The sequence below is a fragment of the Trematomus bernacchii genome, unplaced genomic scaffold (assembly GCF_902827165.1).
Source record: "Trematomus bernacchii unplaced genomic scaffold, fTreBer1.1, whole genome shotgun sequence".
Taxonomy (NCBI): Eukaryota; Metazoa; Chordata; class Actinopteri; order Perciformes; family Nototheniidae; genus Trematomus; species Trematomus bernacchii.
Genome location: NW_022987546.1, coordinates 412,292 through 429,004, shown reverse-complemented (window position 1 = coordinate 429,004; position 16,713 = coordinate 412,292). Strand labels below are relative to the sequence as shown.

The following is a 16,713-nucleotide window of genomic DNA, read 5'->3' as shown; positions in this document are numbered from 1 at the left end:
GTCATTTGTATATTGCACCTGCAATGGTAATTATATATAGTGTACTCAAATTAATTAATATTTAAATGAGAAAACTACTCTATAATGTTTCGTATTGTTTACGTCTGTAGTTAATATATTATATGCAGGTTCTTCTACCTGCATAGTGTTTTCAATAGTTATACTAATGTTCAGAGGGTTTACTTAACACTACAGTATACTAGTTCACTTGTTGATATCTTTCATATGTACCTACCTATACAATACACTGCACACGACTGCTTATTTTTTACCTCTGGTTAGATGATAACTGCATTTTCAGTCTTTTTTTTCAATTAAATATATCTTAACAAACTATGAAGGGGTGTGTGGTACACACACCTGTGCTCTACTTCAGTCCTTTGGTCACATTACCTATCAGCTTGTGTAGTTTCTCCTCATCCAAAACCACAGCCTCTACTTTGGGGCTCTTCCTCTTCTTCACCACCATGGCTGTTCCCTGTATGAAGTGAGGAGCAATAATAGTTCATTCATTCACATGACTGTTTATCCAAAAATATGCAATTTACAAAAGTTAGAACTCCACCATGTCAGTCTATTTGTTCAGTCTCTCTATTTGTCACACACACACACACACACACACACACACACACACACACACACACACACACACACACACACACACACACACACACACACACACACACACACACACACACACACACACACACACACACACACACACACACACACACACGTGGACAAGTCACGCGGTCGTTGCATATTTTACTTTACCTTGGTTAAATGTAATATTACTGTATGCTAGGACTAATGTTAGCCAGCAGTTATTGCTAGCTATAGCACTGAGTCTACGTCAGAAATTAAAAAGCGAGACACAAGTAGACAACACTCACACGGTAAAACAAGGAAACGCTCACAAAGAAAAGAAAAGAAAAGGAACAACGATATAAAAGTTATTTGTTTGCTAGCATTTACCTCAATTCAGCATAAGGTTTACTTGGTTTCAGCTGGTAGGCAACTCAAATTCATGTAAAGTCACTTCCGGTAAGGATTTTCAGAATAAAACTTCATTTAAAACATGCCTAATAATAACAAATTAAATTGCAATTTATATGGAACTTTTTGAGTTTCTCTATTCTTCATTTAATTACATGACAAACATACATTGTGTTGTGCGACATTAGCCGCTGTTTCAACTACTTGAGTATCATACAACTTTACATTTGAAGCTACACTTTTAGCTTCCTGTATTGTTATTACAAGCTTGACCAATCCATGGTCCATGCTGCACATGTGAGACGTCACTTCCGACAAATCGTTACACGCCGCCCTCAGAAGTTTGTCTGTCCATAAAATAGCGCTCCAGCTATTCATTGGTGGAAAACACACGTAAATATAACCCATACTTCGTTGTTGTACACTGCTGAGAAAACGCCTACCAAAAATATGATTGGACGTAATTGTGCGAAACCCCGCCCTCTACATCCAACCCGTCTCCAACTTTTGCCTGAGCTTGAAATGAAATCCTTTGGGCACGAGAAAAATGCACAGTTTTACTCATGAATTAAGACTTTCACAACAGGAATAACAAGAAATGTGTTGATGCTGGAGTCGACATGGCGTGAAGTCCTTTGAGTAGTAAATAACCATCAAATATTCTCAAAGGTAAGTCGAGAATTTGGAAGAAAATTGCAGTGTTTTAATTTAGTTATAATAGGAAACGACAGAAAGTTGTCTTTGGCAGTCTTTTTGCTGAGTTTAGTTTATACGGTGATGTTAGCAATTAATCTTTCTCGGAAATCCGCTAATATTTGAAATTATGAATAGACACAATGTCTCTTCTGTTTGCCATTACTCACACATTCACTGTATATGAAAAAATAAACTGCTATTTGCGTCTTTTGCTTGCTGGTGTTCACTCTTATGTTATGTAAACAATATCTCGTAAAAAATGAAGACCCCAAAGTACGGTTTTATGGTAAATTAAATTAAAAAAAGATTGTGACATCACAGAAAACAAACATACATGAGCTATAATGTGTCATAGTCTGTGTACATTATATTTAAAGTACCACAAACGTTTTGAAGTTACAGTTTTTACTCAGAGTTGCTCACTGTTACTGTATTAATCCATAAATCCTGAAATGATTTGAGGGAAGTTTGCAGCATTAACAAAATTCACAAACACCTTTTTAATACATATTAACCCAATGTTTAGGGTGCTTTTTATTCCAGTCTGTACTTTGTAATCCCAGTTAGGGCTTTTTATGGCTCGATACATCATTATTCCAGCCAAAAATCCCAGGGAATCACTCTGATGAATGCTCCACTATCTCATTACACTGACACAGGCTTTACTCAACAGGAAGTGAGACAGAGAGAGAGACAAAAAGAAACTCAGAGTCAGGGTTCAGGGGTTAAATTGCCTTCAATGTTTTCCACCACCCACATCCTTTCATTATCATCGTTAAATACTGCTTGGATAAAAACAATTATATATGTCCTCAATTATAGAAAATGTATTAATATCCTAACATAATCGTATAAGACATGTATTTGGCAGTACATTTAAGTGAATCAACTTCTCAACTGAATCACAGCAATATCAAAGAATAAAAGAAAGGAAAAGTTGATTGTAACAATGGCACTTTTTGTTGCATAATTAGGAAATTACTATGATTTCGATGATTTTTTTAATCTTTAACAATAAACTAGATTACAAACATGCTGAGAAAATCATGTGATTCTTTAAATTACATATTATTATTTGTTTGAATTGATATGTATAATACAAACCAGATACCACAATTCCTTAGTCGTATCGCTCTGTTGATCTGCATGCAGTATATTATATATTATAGTAATTTATTTTTGTTTTGTTCTGTGGGATCAGGGCTCTTTTTTCCCTTGCCTTATTCAGTGTTTACCACAGCAAACAGGCGGCAGAAATAAGCCTGTGGAAAGCAGTTTATTGCCTTCCTCCACACATGTTTGCAGTCTCTTTGTGCGGAGGCCAGGCTGGTAATGAGAGGTTATTACTTGGAAGAGAAACCCGGGCTTTCTTTCTTCCTCCTCCTGCTGCCCTCCTCCATCAGAGATCCTCATCTGACTCTCTGTATGTACAACTGTTTTCCTATGATAGCGTCTGGAAAACATGATGCAAGTCCCAGGGAGGGCGTCAAGGTGTTTTGGAGAAAAAGTTGTGTTTTTCTGTTTGGCTAAGCTAAATGATACGCCCACTGCCCACACTGGTCCAGCTGGGCTCTGCACTGGAACATTTCAGGTGCTGCCTAGTGGCAAAACATCTGCACAACACACCCTCTCTGTCTGTTTGTCTGTCTCTTTACACATGTTTGTGGGGATATATTAAAGTTTGAGATGTGTGGTAAATGGATTTGCAAGTAGAGATGGACATAATGACATTGTATTTTGGATTAATAAACGCTCACAAAAGTTTAATTGTGGTGAATTTCCATTGTTGGCAATTAATGAATATTCGGAAGTAACCATCTTGAAAAAGCTGTCATGGTAGAATAGTGAAAACATAGCCTGATTTTCTAAAATACAGGAATTATCTTGTAAGAAAAAACAGACTCCCACTATTTGAGAGAAAACATCATTCCTTCACGGGGCCATTATAATTTATGATTACAAATTCCACAAAAACGGCTATTGGAAGAGTTAAACGTATATTTAGATTATAATCAGGATAATATCATCAGTGCAAAATGAAAAGGACATTTTCATATCTGTCATTTAGTGGAAATCAGATATGGTTCAGTTACTTTTTACCTTTCATTTAATGTTAAATATGTTTGATTGATTTCATAATATTTAAAGAACTGACGAATGCAGCATATCGTGCCTAATGCAATATTGACATTAGTGAGCATCAACCCTTGTGAGTCTTCAGTGCTGTTTTCGAGAAACTCTGACATAAATGAAGTTCTTGGGAAAACACAATTTTTATGAAGAACTTTTGGAACTAAATTGTTAATTGACCTCTCTGCTATCAACAACATTAAAGACATAACATGCCCAAAAAGATCCCAACTTTCGTTTCCAGGTCAGCAATCGTCTGCTGCCCTTGAGAAAGACACTTAACCCTTGTATGGTGTTCGGGTCTGTGGGACCCGTTTTCATTATTTAGCTAAAGAAAAATGATATGATAAATTATTTTTTCAAACCCACACTCAATGGCCTTGGCTCATTTTCTGTGAAGAACATATATCAGAACACATTTTCAATGACCACCCACTGTACCCCCCCCCCCCCTACACATTTATATGACATACAGGATGTTCAGGTCCACTGGACCCGGGGCTAGCAGAAGTGTGGAAATTGTAGGTCCTGTGCACCTGTCGTGTGTGTGTGTGTGTGTGTGTGTGTGTGTGTGTGTGTGTGTGTGTGTGTGTGTGTGTGTGTGTGTGTGTGTGTGTGTGTGTGTGTGTGTGTGTGTGTGTGTGTGTGTGTGTGTGTGTGTGTGTGTGTGTGTGTGTGTGTGTGTGTGTGTGTGTGTGTGTGTGTGTGTGTGTGTGTGTGTGTGTGTGTGTGTGTGTGTGTGTGTGTGTGTGTGTGTGTGTGTTTATATTGCTTGTAATTGAGATTAAGTAAACATCTGTTGAGTATTTTAACATAAAATAGTTTGATTGTGTTGACTTGAAGCCCAAAAAGGCAGCGGGTCCACCAGACCCACGAACACTGGCTGAGTAACAACAATATGAACACCATACAAGGGTTAATCCAAACCAGCTTCATAGAAAGACAATATTTCCCACAGGAAACATATAGCGGTTCACTGTATTTTTCTCACCACTGTGTGTTTGTCTGTGTGTTCTCTTTCAGAGGGCCGGGCGTGATGGCGGAGGGTGAGGAGGCCATGAGCCAGGAGGACTGGAAGGACAAGTGCGTAGTCCTGGAGGCGCTGCTGATGAAGTTCAGAGTGCAGATCATCAAGATCAGAGAACTCACCGCTGACAAGGTTTGTGAAAGTAGTGGCCACCTGTTCGACATATCCTCAAAGAATGGTTTGCATGATCTCTGAGGAAAGTTGTCTTGTCATTTTTTGTGCGATTACCTATTAATATCCAGAAACACAAGCGGTCAGCTTCAGGGCAAACCCTTGCAGTGCAGAACCTGTTAAGGCAAAAAACGATATGTTTAGTGAAAATTGTATGGTTTGGGCTAAAATAACAACTGGAATCATGTAACGTAAATATCATTGTAGAGGTTAAAATAACTTTAGGTTCGTGCGTGCGTGCGTGCGTGCGTGGGGGGGGGGTTGTTGATCAGAGTTTGAAAGCTAGAGTGAATAAGTGAGTTTTGAGAGATTTTGTGAAGGATTCAAGAGTATTGGACTTTTGGATGTGACTGGGAAGGTGACTAGGTTAAATACTGTAACTTAGGAAGTGGCCTTACTTAAGTTTGAAAGTTACATAACAAATATGTCAACGTTTGGGTTAAAATAGCTACGGAAGTGGCGTTACTGAAGTACGGAAGTTAAGTTGGCCAAATTAAAAAGTAATTGCTGACCGCTGGTTTCAGACAGCACCCTATCAGCAGCCTGCATTGTTTGGTAGGGGATGTATTGAACGTTTATCGAAGACGATATCAAAGATGTAAAGTGGTCAACATGTCACCCTCAAGAGGAGGACATCCACTCTGAAACGGAGAGCTGTGGTGTGTCTGGTGCATTGGGCCGGCCCAAACTGCTCAGTGGCCTAGATCTGAAGCTGCTCTCCAGGGAGGCTGATTAGAGCTCTAATGTAAACAGCAGCCTTACCACAGGGCTCCGCCACGCACTGCATGATGGGACTGACCCAGCTCCAGTCAATTACAGAGTCAGAGTAAGCTCAGCTGGACAGCAAAACAAACTCCCGGAGAGTTGGAAGAAAGATTGGTTTTGGTGGGTTTTTTGGAGCCCACGTAACATATGTGAAAGTCTCTGCTGTTTATTTGTAGTCTTATCCATTCTGCTTGACAGATTTGTCTTAAGCATTTTTTCCACTCAACATCATAAAACACACCATTAAACTCAGAATAACACACAGTTTGTTTTCAAGAAGCGTCTGTGCAACTTTAATTCACTGTTTACTTTTTCTCTGACATTCAGAGCTTAGTAGCTTTTCTGTAGTTTTCTCCTGTTAACTTGGCTTGTTTACACTGGGTCACCACTTTGTAGCCCCTATCCTGTATTCAACTGTTAAGCTCAGTGCTCTGTAATAATGTCTTTGAGTTTGTTGTAAATCTGATAGCAGTGATCCTTTTATTTACCCCATACGGAAGAACACTGATTTATTTCACAGGGATCCAGAGTTAAACCTGAGTTTAACAGTTTTGCTAAATCTTTCATTTGACAAAAATGCTTTTGGACCACGAATACTGTGTGCTTGAGTTCAATACATTTTATTTATGATAACTTCCATTCCACGGTTTGAAAAGATACAAAGATTAAGGGAACCTGCCTCGATTTTAGTTGGGTAGTAACATTTGTAAACATAAACTAATAACATTATTGCCATCATAACAAAGATGATTTAACCTTATTGGCAAATTCCAGAATTGTAATAAAAGACAAGAATCAGAACTATTTAGCCAATTCAGGCAGATACAACTTTCACATTTAAATGTAGTTATTTTACTGCTGTAGATGTATTGTAGAATGACCCATCACTGTGTGCTCCCCGGCCTGCTGATGCAATAAGCTCATCATGTTAACATGCAGACCCCTGCTGATGCTTTTTTTCTCTACTGTGGCTCCCATCGCCTCAGCCAGAGCTTGTTGTTTTAAAGCTGTGCGGGGGCGCAAGCACGTCACTGCAAAATCCCCCTAATATCTCATTGTGGAGGTGGGCTGATAAAAGTCATTTGAGTGGTGAGTCACTCTGTTGTTATGGCCTCTGGTCCAGAACAAACTGCAGGTTTGTCTTCATTCAATGATGCAACTGAAGCATTCTGGGTTGTTCTGTACTACTCAAATTAGATTTAAAAAGTACGTTATGCTAATTTCCAGGTTGATATTTTTATTTTGTGCCTCTACTGTAACCATAGGCGGCGCGTGAGTCTCAGGTTTGGGAAGGCTAAATAACTTTTTTTTACCTGATGCTGCCCGCCTCCGGCGTCTAGAAAAGAGATCAACTCAATGAAAGCACCGCCTGCTGACCAATCAGAGCTCAGTGTGCGGAGTTTAAATCTATCAAGTCATGGATTACATTACATTACATGACATACTTTACAGGATAAAGGAAATACAGTTTAAACTGCCGTATGCAGAGAAGACGCCGCCGTGTCACACTTATCATATCACATCATCAATCAGATCATCGATCATATAATATCATAATATATCATATATTTCCTTATCTGAGTCAGCTTCTCGAGCCGTATCTGGCCGTGCATCACTCACATACTGTATGCAGAAGTATTATTTTAAGCAACACATTAAGTTGACGAAACACTCAACTCAAATGTAATTAATTAGTCCAGTCTGCTCTGATTGGTTAGCTGGCCAGCTCTGTTTTGATTGATCAACTTCTTAGAGATGTCCCACCCCTTAGCAAATCACGTACAATATATTGTGCAGACCATTTCCATGCGCAAAAACCTAAATAACACACTATAGGAATGGAAAAACGCAATAAAGCTTAAAAGGGCCTCTTTAATAAAAAGAGACTGGAGTATTTCTTGAGATGGCTCCCAAAACTCGTAAAAAACATTCAAACTGACTTAAAAAACAAACTGAACCTAATCCATTGTTCAAGTTGTAAACTTTTTTTAATTTTATATACACACCGGTGTCATCGATCTCCTTACTTAAACATAACCATTAAACCAATCACATACTTAAATGTTCATGTTTATCATACTGCTTAATATCAATATGTTTTCTTCATTCATTTATCTAGCAATAACCTTTACCTCTTGTTTTGTGATGGCTCTAATATCTAAGTTGTTTGTAAGTCACAGAACACTTCTTCTAATGTGTCTGGTTCCTTGGCCAGGTTAGTGTAAGGCGAATCTGGGTAGGCAAATTGTTAAAGTCCAAGAAAGCCTGTATGAGTGGATGAAGGGGGGATGAGGAGAGAAAAAGAAAGAGGAAAAAATGAAGGCTGTGTGTAAAGATTGAGCTGCCCATGGGAGGAAATACCCAGTTTGGTAAACAGTATGCGTGTGTGTGTTGCTCAAGAATTGAGTTAGCAAGTTGACGCAGTCAGTTATACTGTGTCCACGTGTTTGTATGAAGGTCGGGTCAAATTCGTTTATGAACTGGGTTTTTAACTTGACTTTGCACAAAAATTAGAACTGGCGTAGTGTGTGTGGGTGAAGCTTTTTGGGAGGGACGTTATAGTTTTGGCCTGCGGGGCCTCCAGCTGTAACAGTAGGCTACACATCTCATGAAGGAGACAAAGAGCCCAAGTGTGTTCATTTTCTGTCAGAGTCCTGCCTTCAGACTAACACGCACACTGATCGTTTTTATTCTTTCTCTCTGCCTCTTAACCTCAACTTTACAAAGAACGTATCAGCATTTGAAATTATGTAAAATGCAAATGAGGTGGAGTTCTAGGAGTATTTTAAACTGCAGGATTGTGTATGTGGGATTGGCTCAATGTAAACCACTATACAGGTTGGCATAATGAAGGAACATGTCACCTCGTTCCAGGATGTGACTCATTAATGTGTTTGTATTTGTTTCCAGGCATCAATGGAGCTCTGTGGCACATAGAAATAAGATGAAATTACTCTTTGGACACACACACACACACACACACACAATATTAGTAGCATCAATTATTTGTTGTTTGAGATATTTTTGTTGGATTTGTCTTGTTTATTTATGGATTTCATGTTATTTCATTTAATTTTAATGAAATACCCTCTAAAAACCTTATCTAACATGCTAACATGCTAACCTACCATTATATTAGTCGATTAACCATAAAGAGACTGTAGCTAATGCTATGTGGTAAATTCAATCAAGGGGTAGCCCAGTGCTGTTATTTGTGGTCCAAACTATACTCAAAAAAACTTTACAAGCCTGTTGAACCTTATCGTAACATTATCGTAGCGTTATCATACGTGTTAGCTTGGTGGCTGGCATGAGCCACTAGTCATACTGTAGTAGCATATCATCGTGATACTGTGTCATCATCATCATCATCATCATAAGTGTGCAATACAAACAGAAGAGCTAGACTCCTTCCTCACTCTTCACATACGTTAACATAATAGTGTTCCCCTGGAAGTTGTACTGTTGCATTAAAGGGTATATGGCGCCAAAGCTACAAAATGAAGTACACCATTAAGGCGTTAAATTAAGGCGTAGGCTCCACGGGGACGAAAACGGGTTGAATCCGCATATTTCTCATGCGTATAGCCCTTTAAGCTCGACGACGCCGTAACGGAAACGTAGAAACAGACTCCGCAAACGACAACGGGTCCAAAGGTGGATAGATCTGGGAACGGAGCGCTCTGGGGGGTCCAACGGGGCCGTGGGGTCGCCTATACGGTCATCCGTTTCATAGCCACGCCTCTCCCCGCCTCTCCCCACCTCTGCTGCTCACCCCCGCAAAAGTACACTGCACACTGAATTCAGATTATTTATCTTTATCTCGATATGAACATAAACGCGAGTGAAGTCTAATCTGACAGGACGGAGACACGCAGCTCCTGCAAAACACACACTTAAAGTCAGATCACCACCCTTAGCTATTTTAATTACCTCTCAAACTACCTAAACTAGTTATAAATATGTTTATTTTTACTGTCGGGTTTACTTACTGGATCAGCTGCTGCATGAGGAAGCATGAAGATTTAAACTTTAACACACATTGACCGGCGAAAAACTCTGCGCGGTTCCCTCGGCCCCCACCCATGGATGTGCCCCCACCGCGGAGAATAAACAGAAGTGCAGCCATGACAACCATTCTTCTTCGCTGCTTTTGTGGAGGAAGTTGCTGCTTTTGTGGAGGAAGTTACAGCGCCACGTACAGGTTCGGCATATGTACTGCAGCTTTTCCAGCGGTTGGATGTAAACGGAGCCGTCTCGTGGAGCTTGACACAATCCGGTGTATATTGCGTGTGGGCGGAAGGTTTTTTGCGGTTGCGTTTGCGTTACTCCGATGCGTTTTGCCGTATGGGTTCCCGTGGAGCTGGGGCCTAAAGAACCGACTCAACGTTTAAAGAAAACATTATTTGTATTTGTTTTCGTTTTTGCATTGAATTTAACGTATTATAACCTTTGAAAGGGAAACTACTCCCAAACACAGACCAAACAGGGTGAATTGGCACCACTTTATAGTTTGGTCTTCAAATGTATATAATTAGTCAACCCCATGAATTGTTTACACATCAAAACATCTGCTTTTACACCTCTACCTGCCTAGTCACCGCCACATAGATGCCAACGGATGACTTTAAGTTATTCAGACTTGCCCTCACAGACGTTGACTCTCTTCATGTGTGTGCATCCTCATTTGCTTGTGTTTATGTGTTACCCACTGCTGTCTGCTTGAATGCCTGCCTTGTTTGTCACAGAAAGCTAGTTTATGAGGTGAGTTTATCCGTCTATTTGTCTCCAGTTTCCATTTTATTGGTCCGAAATAACAATTATAACATTAGAAATGTAGTGTAAGAGTGTTGGATAGCATATGTGCGTGAGATGAAGTTCTAAATGTAACTATATTTGGTCAGCCTTTTTGGTATAAAACCTGTAGGTCAGCTCTGTGAGTCGTAGTGTCTACAGAAAGAGGCTTTGTGAGCTGGCTGTGGATGGAGCGATGGGGGGGTGGATGGAGTTCAGGGGGAGGTTGGCCACAGAGCGCCAGACGCCAGTTGTGGAATTTCAGGAATGGAAGTTGAGCTGGAGTTTGGATCTGAAGAGAGAATTTACTGCAGAGGTGATAGAGCGTTTTACGAAGGTTACGGAGGCTGAGGGAGAGGCGAGGGGGTCACGGCCACGCGTGTGTGTGTTTGGGAGGTAGCAGCAATACTTATATTTTTTGTGAGTACATTAGGGGCTGTAAATCATAAAATCACCATCATGTAAAAAGTGATACTCAACCAATGCGCCAATAGGGTGCCAAGTGGCACACACCCACCATTTTGTATTTACAAAGAACACTGGAAATGTCTATGTCCATAAGAAGTCAATTAGGTGGCAAAGAGTGCATAGAAAGCATCACAATAGTGCATTTTTCAGATCTTAGAAATGCCCCACATCAGTTAATTTAAAACTGAAGAATTCTAAAGAAAGCTAAATTATGGGCCTTTTAATATTTAGTTATTCTAATTTATACATATTATCGTTTTCAGCTGCGTTAGTTTATCTTTTTTTTCAGCAGGATTACAGAAAAACTGCTTACCGAAATAGTTTTTAACAAATCCGAGTTACTAGGTTGGAGGAGTTGGCTTCAATTGAATTCACATGTTTAAACATTGCAGCATACGGCATTTGTGCTACATTCATGTGGTGTCCGAATATCCGACAACTGTAAAAAATGTATTACAAAATTAAGTGAAGACATAAGACTTTTGAAAAATAACGTTAAGATTTCTACATTTCCAGGACAGATATCTTGCATTTACAAAACGTACACATTTATTTTGGTCCTACCCTTTTTACTAGAAGTAACTCTAAGATTCCATAGTAATGTGACTTAGTAGTGTTTTAGAAGTGGAAAAGGACTTACAGCCAACACACAAATGTCATATGTCCTATGTCGTTGCCAACTATTTTGTTTCCACAGTGGTTCTGTTAAATGCAATGAAATAAACAAATTAGCACTCCTAATGACTTAAAGCAGCTGCCGTTCTGTTCCATAACCAAACTTTGTGTAAACTACCGTGAAGAGTGATAACTACTAAGCTGCAGCTGGTGGAGACTGGCATGGCTGTGCTCCAGCTTTCCCCTGCTGCTGTTCATTCCAAAATACCAGTAGAAGTGGACCCAGCGCCGTCCAAAAGCAGCCACACCCTGCCAGAGCCACTCAGTATTTCCACTGCACAGTGTTCTGGACCAGAGTGGAACCAAGGCCGGTACATCACCACTGTTCCAATTGTCATTTAAGTGGAGGATTGGTTCTAGGCCTGGAAATTAAACATCTACTGTGGGTTCTTTTTGACAGTGGAACCTGTGGTACCTTCACATCTGGTTTGGACATATGGTGATCATATTATGTCTGACAAATAAGACAATAATATAGAAACATGCCTAAATTCCCGCGATCGATTTCTTTGGTTACTATCACTTCACTGGTCCTACTTCTTTGTTACAATTACATTAAAAAGATTAATATATATGTCACAAAAGCGCACCCTTTATATAGATCCTCTGCTGTACCACAAACCACATGTGCCTCTCTCAATACAGATATAGCATGTGGCGGAGGATAGCATGTTAATTACAGGGCATGTATTCTGTATGCTGTAGCTGGAGACGACACACACACAATCTCGCACGCACACCAGACATAACAACATATAAAACCCTATAAACATATGTCTGAAATCACAGAAGTGGAGTTTGTTCTGCTGAACAAAACATGTAAGTATCATAAAAGTGTGCTAACCAAAAATCGAAATGTTTGCAATACTGCCAAATCCAATCGAAAAAATCCCATTGCTTTTTGTTAAGGGATCCCTTGTAGCGCTAATTTCTTGGTCGGCGTAGAAAGAAAAAAAGGGCATAACTACACCACTCTTTAAAACAAAGATTGACGAGAATGGCACTCATGGAGAGCAGACTGCCAAACTCAACGGTGCATCCATTAGCTCCTCTGATGATCCCATTTCCCGAGTTGGAAAGTCATTCATAATCATAATGCAAACTTTCTTTGTAAAATGTATAATACTGATCATATTGATTCCAGAGTTGATGATTGTTGAAATTGAACATACATTAAACCAATCAGTATCATATCATTTTAGTTGATAAATCAATATACTTAATTTTTAACAAAACATCCAGTGTTTCGGTAGTGACCACAGTATTTTGTTCTCAAGGTTGTATCATATTCCCTCAACCTTATTGCTTAATCTTAATTCATAACATGCCTTATGTTGAAGTGTGAATGTTTGAAGCTACTGACCCAGAATCAGCACTTTAGTAACAGGCTGAAATAGAGGGGAATGAATGAGGCTAGAATGCATGATCTGTTTGGTATTTTGAGCAAAACACTTCATAGACATGTTTTTTATATATATCTGAGACCTATAATATATGTCTAACAATAGTATAATAAGAGACCTTTAAAGTAACACACTGATTTTCAGACTTTAAAACACATTTATTTCAAAACTATGGGATTTACCTGCTTACCATTCCATTTTGTCACTACCGAAACGATCATGTCAATTACCGAAACGTAACCATATGTTTCGGTAGTGACTGTTTCGGTATTGACTGTTTCGGTAGTGACGATTCTAGCTAAGTTTGAGCATAACTAAAGAATGCTAGCAAGTACATGGCTAGCATACACGTCTTTGAAGACGTTTACACACATAAAAACCTAATACTTTGCATAAAACCCTGAAAAAGTTGAAGATAATATGTGTTCGGTAGGTTACACGCCGATTTTCAGATTTTGGAACAGATTTATATCAAAAGTATGGGATATAGCTAATTGCCATCCAGCCATGAGGGACAGGGATGCAGTGTCACTGCCTAGTCAAAAATGCAGGGGTGTGGCTAAAAACCAGGCTCAGCCATTGGACTAAAACCCCTTGTGTTTCGATAGTGACATGAAAACTGGGGACAGATTTTTTTAGTATTGTTTTTTATATTAAAAAATTAAACCCACAATAAATCTAAATATTCCAACTTCTGTTTGAATGTAATCATAAAGATCTTCTAAATACACCATTGAACAAAATAAAATAAAATGTTTTAAGTGTTATTTACAGAAATTGAAATGTAGATGTCAGGGTTGGGGACAGCTACTTCCCAAAAGTACCCTATAAATGATGTTTTTGTATATATTAAGCTTATCACTATATAATGTAATGCCTTATGTTTAAATAGACCATAACATATTCTTAGTAAATATCTATGTCTGAATACTTAATTGTTTTGTTTGTTTGTACTAATTCGGTAGAATGCCCCATATACTGTATGTGCACATGGAGCAAAAATATTCTAACCACGATGGTTGCAGAGTTGCTAAGCAGAGAATTCCCATTGAGATTCTGGCATATTTTCCTTCACAAAGCCACTGAGGTTTGAGAAGAGTCTCCTCGTGCTGATTCCACCACTTTCAGCTGAGGAATTTCGGAGGAATGTTGCTCATAAAGTCATCTCTCCCTTCCCCTCCCTCAGGGTTTTTCATCCTTGTGTGTGTGCGCTTCCAGTCCATCCACATGTGTGTATCCAGGCTGTGTGACCTTTTGGTGTTGCAGCAGCTTTTAACACACTCATACCAGGTTCCACAGGCTCTGCTCTGATCTTAGCAAACAAAGAGCTGGCTGTACCTTTTTAGAAGTGACACCTCATTATTATTATGTAGCTGGTTAAAGGTGCTATATGTAGCACTTCTGCAGGAATAAAACTGCCTTATCAATTCTGAGATATAAGTAACAGTGTTGTAAACATACCGAAACATTGCCAAAAAGAATTGGCAGCCTAATCTTGGCATTGAAGTCTGCAATACATTTCACAGTTAGTGCTAAAGGTTTTGTTTTTGATATAGTAAGTTTTCTTAGAGCACAAACAGAGCCAAAGGTTTATGTAATTTCCACAAAAATAGCCAATGGAATGAATCTGTTATATATTCCAAATGGTTACAGATCATTGTAGTGACACAGAGGAGGAAAAGGAGCTATTACATTTGAGAAATACCCAAGAAAGAAAGCATGTTAATGAACCAAAATAATTGATTTTGTTATATTATAGAGTAAATCCAAATATAAAGCGAATACATGGATGACATTTTACTTTTGTCTGCACCGGAAGAACTTGTGGTTTCCAAATAATGAGAAAAATAACTTTTTGATTTGCAAAATTCACCTGAATGCCACCTCAAATCAGAACAACAACTTGGGAACATTTTTTATTTAAACTCAATAAAATTCAACACATTGTCTTTGTAGCATCCATGGAGTTTCCACCTGAACACTTAAAGCGCAAAAATAAACTACATTTGGAAGAATGACTTCCAAAGTCCAAGAAAGAGACCATCCAAGGTGCTCATGAATGCACCATGGGCCTTGGCGGAGCTCTGCTTTCTCCAAGTGCTATTCTAGTTGACAACATTACATTATTTCCATGTAGCTAACAATAGTAAACAATACCAGAAATGAAATACAAATGAGCAGCTACTAATTAAAGTAATTAGATATGGATTTCATCTGAAGAACAAATCCATGTATGTGCATAGGACTTTGAGTATGCCTATTGTGATTACCTTCTTGATTGCCCAATGAACAGCGGCAAAGCATCTGTTGCTTTGCAACATATTTGCATTATCTGGAGCTCATTCAGCTTCAGCATGCAGCACTTGCTTTGTCTTTATTTGGTGCTGTGGTGCTTGACTCAGGACTTACAGTACATAGAATATTTTCTCTCTGAGGTGAAGCTGAGGGGAAATATCAAAGAGTTTCTGATCAGATGGTGCACGTGAAGGAAGTGTTCATATGTGTATGTGCTGGTATAGGATGCAATATGTATTATATCAGTTTTAAGATCAAAAGAGAAAGATAATAGAAGAATAAAATATTCAAACAAAAATAGCGCAAATGAGGAATGAAAACTAATATTGTGCTCTTCCTTTCCCAGATTCAACAGTTGGAGACGCAGGTGATCGATGCGGAAAAACGGGCCTTCACCGCTCACCAGCAGGTAAGGATCCATTCAAAAGTGTGTATACCTCTCCTGTCAGTGTGTGTATCATGCGTACACATGTGTATTTACAGTGTGAACATGTACTTTCAGGTGCAGTGGATGGAGGAGAAGCTGAAGGCTCCAGACAGTCAGTCCGGAGACTCGGAGGTGCGTTTGTTCCAGCGGTGCCAGGAGCTGCAGGCCGTGGTGCAGGAGAAGGAGGACGTCATCGCACAGCTGGAGCAGCAGCTGGAGGAGCAGGTAACACTCATCACATGGAGAGCTTCTTCATAGCAACAGCCAGGGGATTTTTTTTTTAACAGTTTTTAAAGGTGCCAAATAATGTAGACTGAGGAAGATACAGGCATGCAGTCAGTCGACACAGAAAGCTAAACATGACAAATACTCAGTCCCTTGTAAAAAGCTTTCTTATGATCCCTAAATAAGAACATTGAAAATGCAAAAAGAGCAACCTACATTCTTAGTTTTCAATTCTACTAATAATCATGATCAAAGGTTTAAGTTCAAAGCCACTACAAATAATGAATATGTTGTTTTAACTTTGGCGCCCCCTGTGGACAAAGGTGATAGAGTTTCCCATAGCGTTAGCTTTGTTGCTGTAAATTCATTTATTAAGGGGTGTAAAACCACGTGGAGCATTGTGTTTCATAAATACAACAGGTATACTACATTCAATTATTTTAAATCTCACTATTGCATAGATCTGTTATTGAACCCAGGTTAACATGTTTTGTTTTTTGCCATATCGTTGTCTATTCTAGCTTCTTTTTGTTGCTCTTCGAACAGTTATCTTTTTCTTCTCTAAACAGATCCTTACCCAGTGTCATAGCTATAGCCACGAAATATGATATTAATTAATTAAATTAAATTATTAAATTAAA

General features: G+C 39.0%; 2 protein-coding genes across 3 annotated transcripts in view; one reads left to right on the top strand and one right to left on the bottom strand.

Moving 5' to 3' along the window:
* Nucleotides 1-1,028, bottom strand: part of thada (THADA armadillo repeat containing) — a 110,474-nt gene extending 109,446 nt beyond the window's left edge. For both annotated transcript variants that reach the window (XM_034122636.1, XM_034122637.1), the window contains exons 1-2: nucleotides 976-1,028; nucleotides 394-478 (exon numbers count right to left, since the gene is read on the bottom strand). In XM_034122636.1, the coding sequence (XP_033978527.1) occupies nucleotides 394-469 (76 nt within the window). In that variant the 5' untranslated portion in view covers nucleotides 470-478; nucleotides 976-1,028. The remainder of the gene's footprint in view (nucleotides 1-393; nucleotides 479-975) is intronic.
* Nucleotides 1,029-1,503: 475 nt separating this feature from the next.
* Nucleotides 1,504-16,713, top strand: part of plekhh2 (pleckstrin homology domain containing, family H (with MyTH4 domain) member 2) — a 43,812-nt gene continuing 28,602 nt past the window's right edge. Inside the window, exons 1-4 of the mRNA XM_034122639.1 lie at nucleotides 1,504-1,665; nucleotides 4,846-4,981; nucleotides 15,767-15,829; nucleotides 15,923-16,072. Of these exons, the coding sequence (XP_033978530.1) occupies nucleotides 4,859-4,981; nucleotides 15,767-15,829; nucleotides 15,923-16,072 (336 nt within the window). The 5' untranslated portion in view covers nucleotides 1,504-1,665; nucleotides 4,846-4,858. The remainder of the gene's footprint in view (nucleotides 1,666-4,845; nucleotides 4,982-15,766; nucleotides 15,830-15,922; nucleotides 16,073-16,713) is intronic.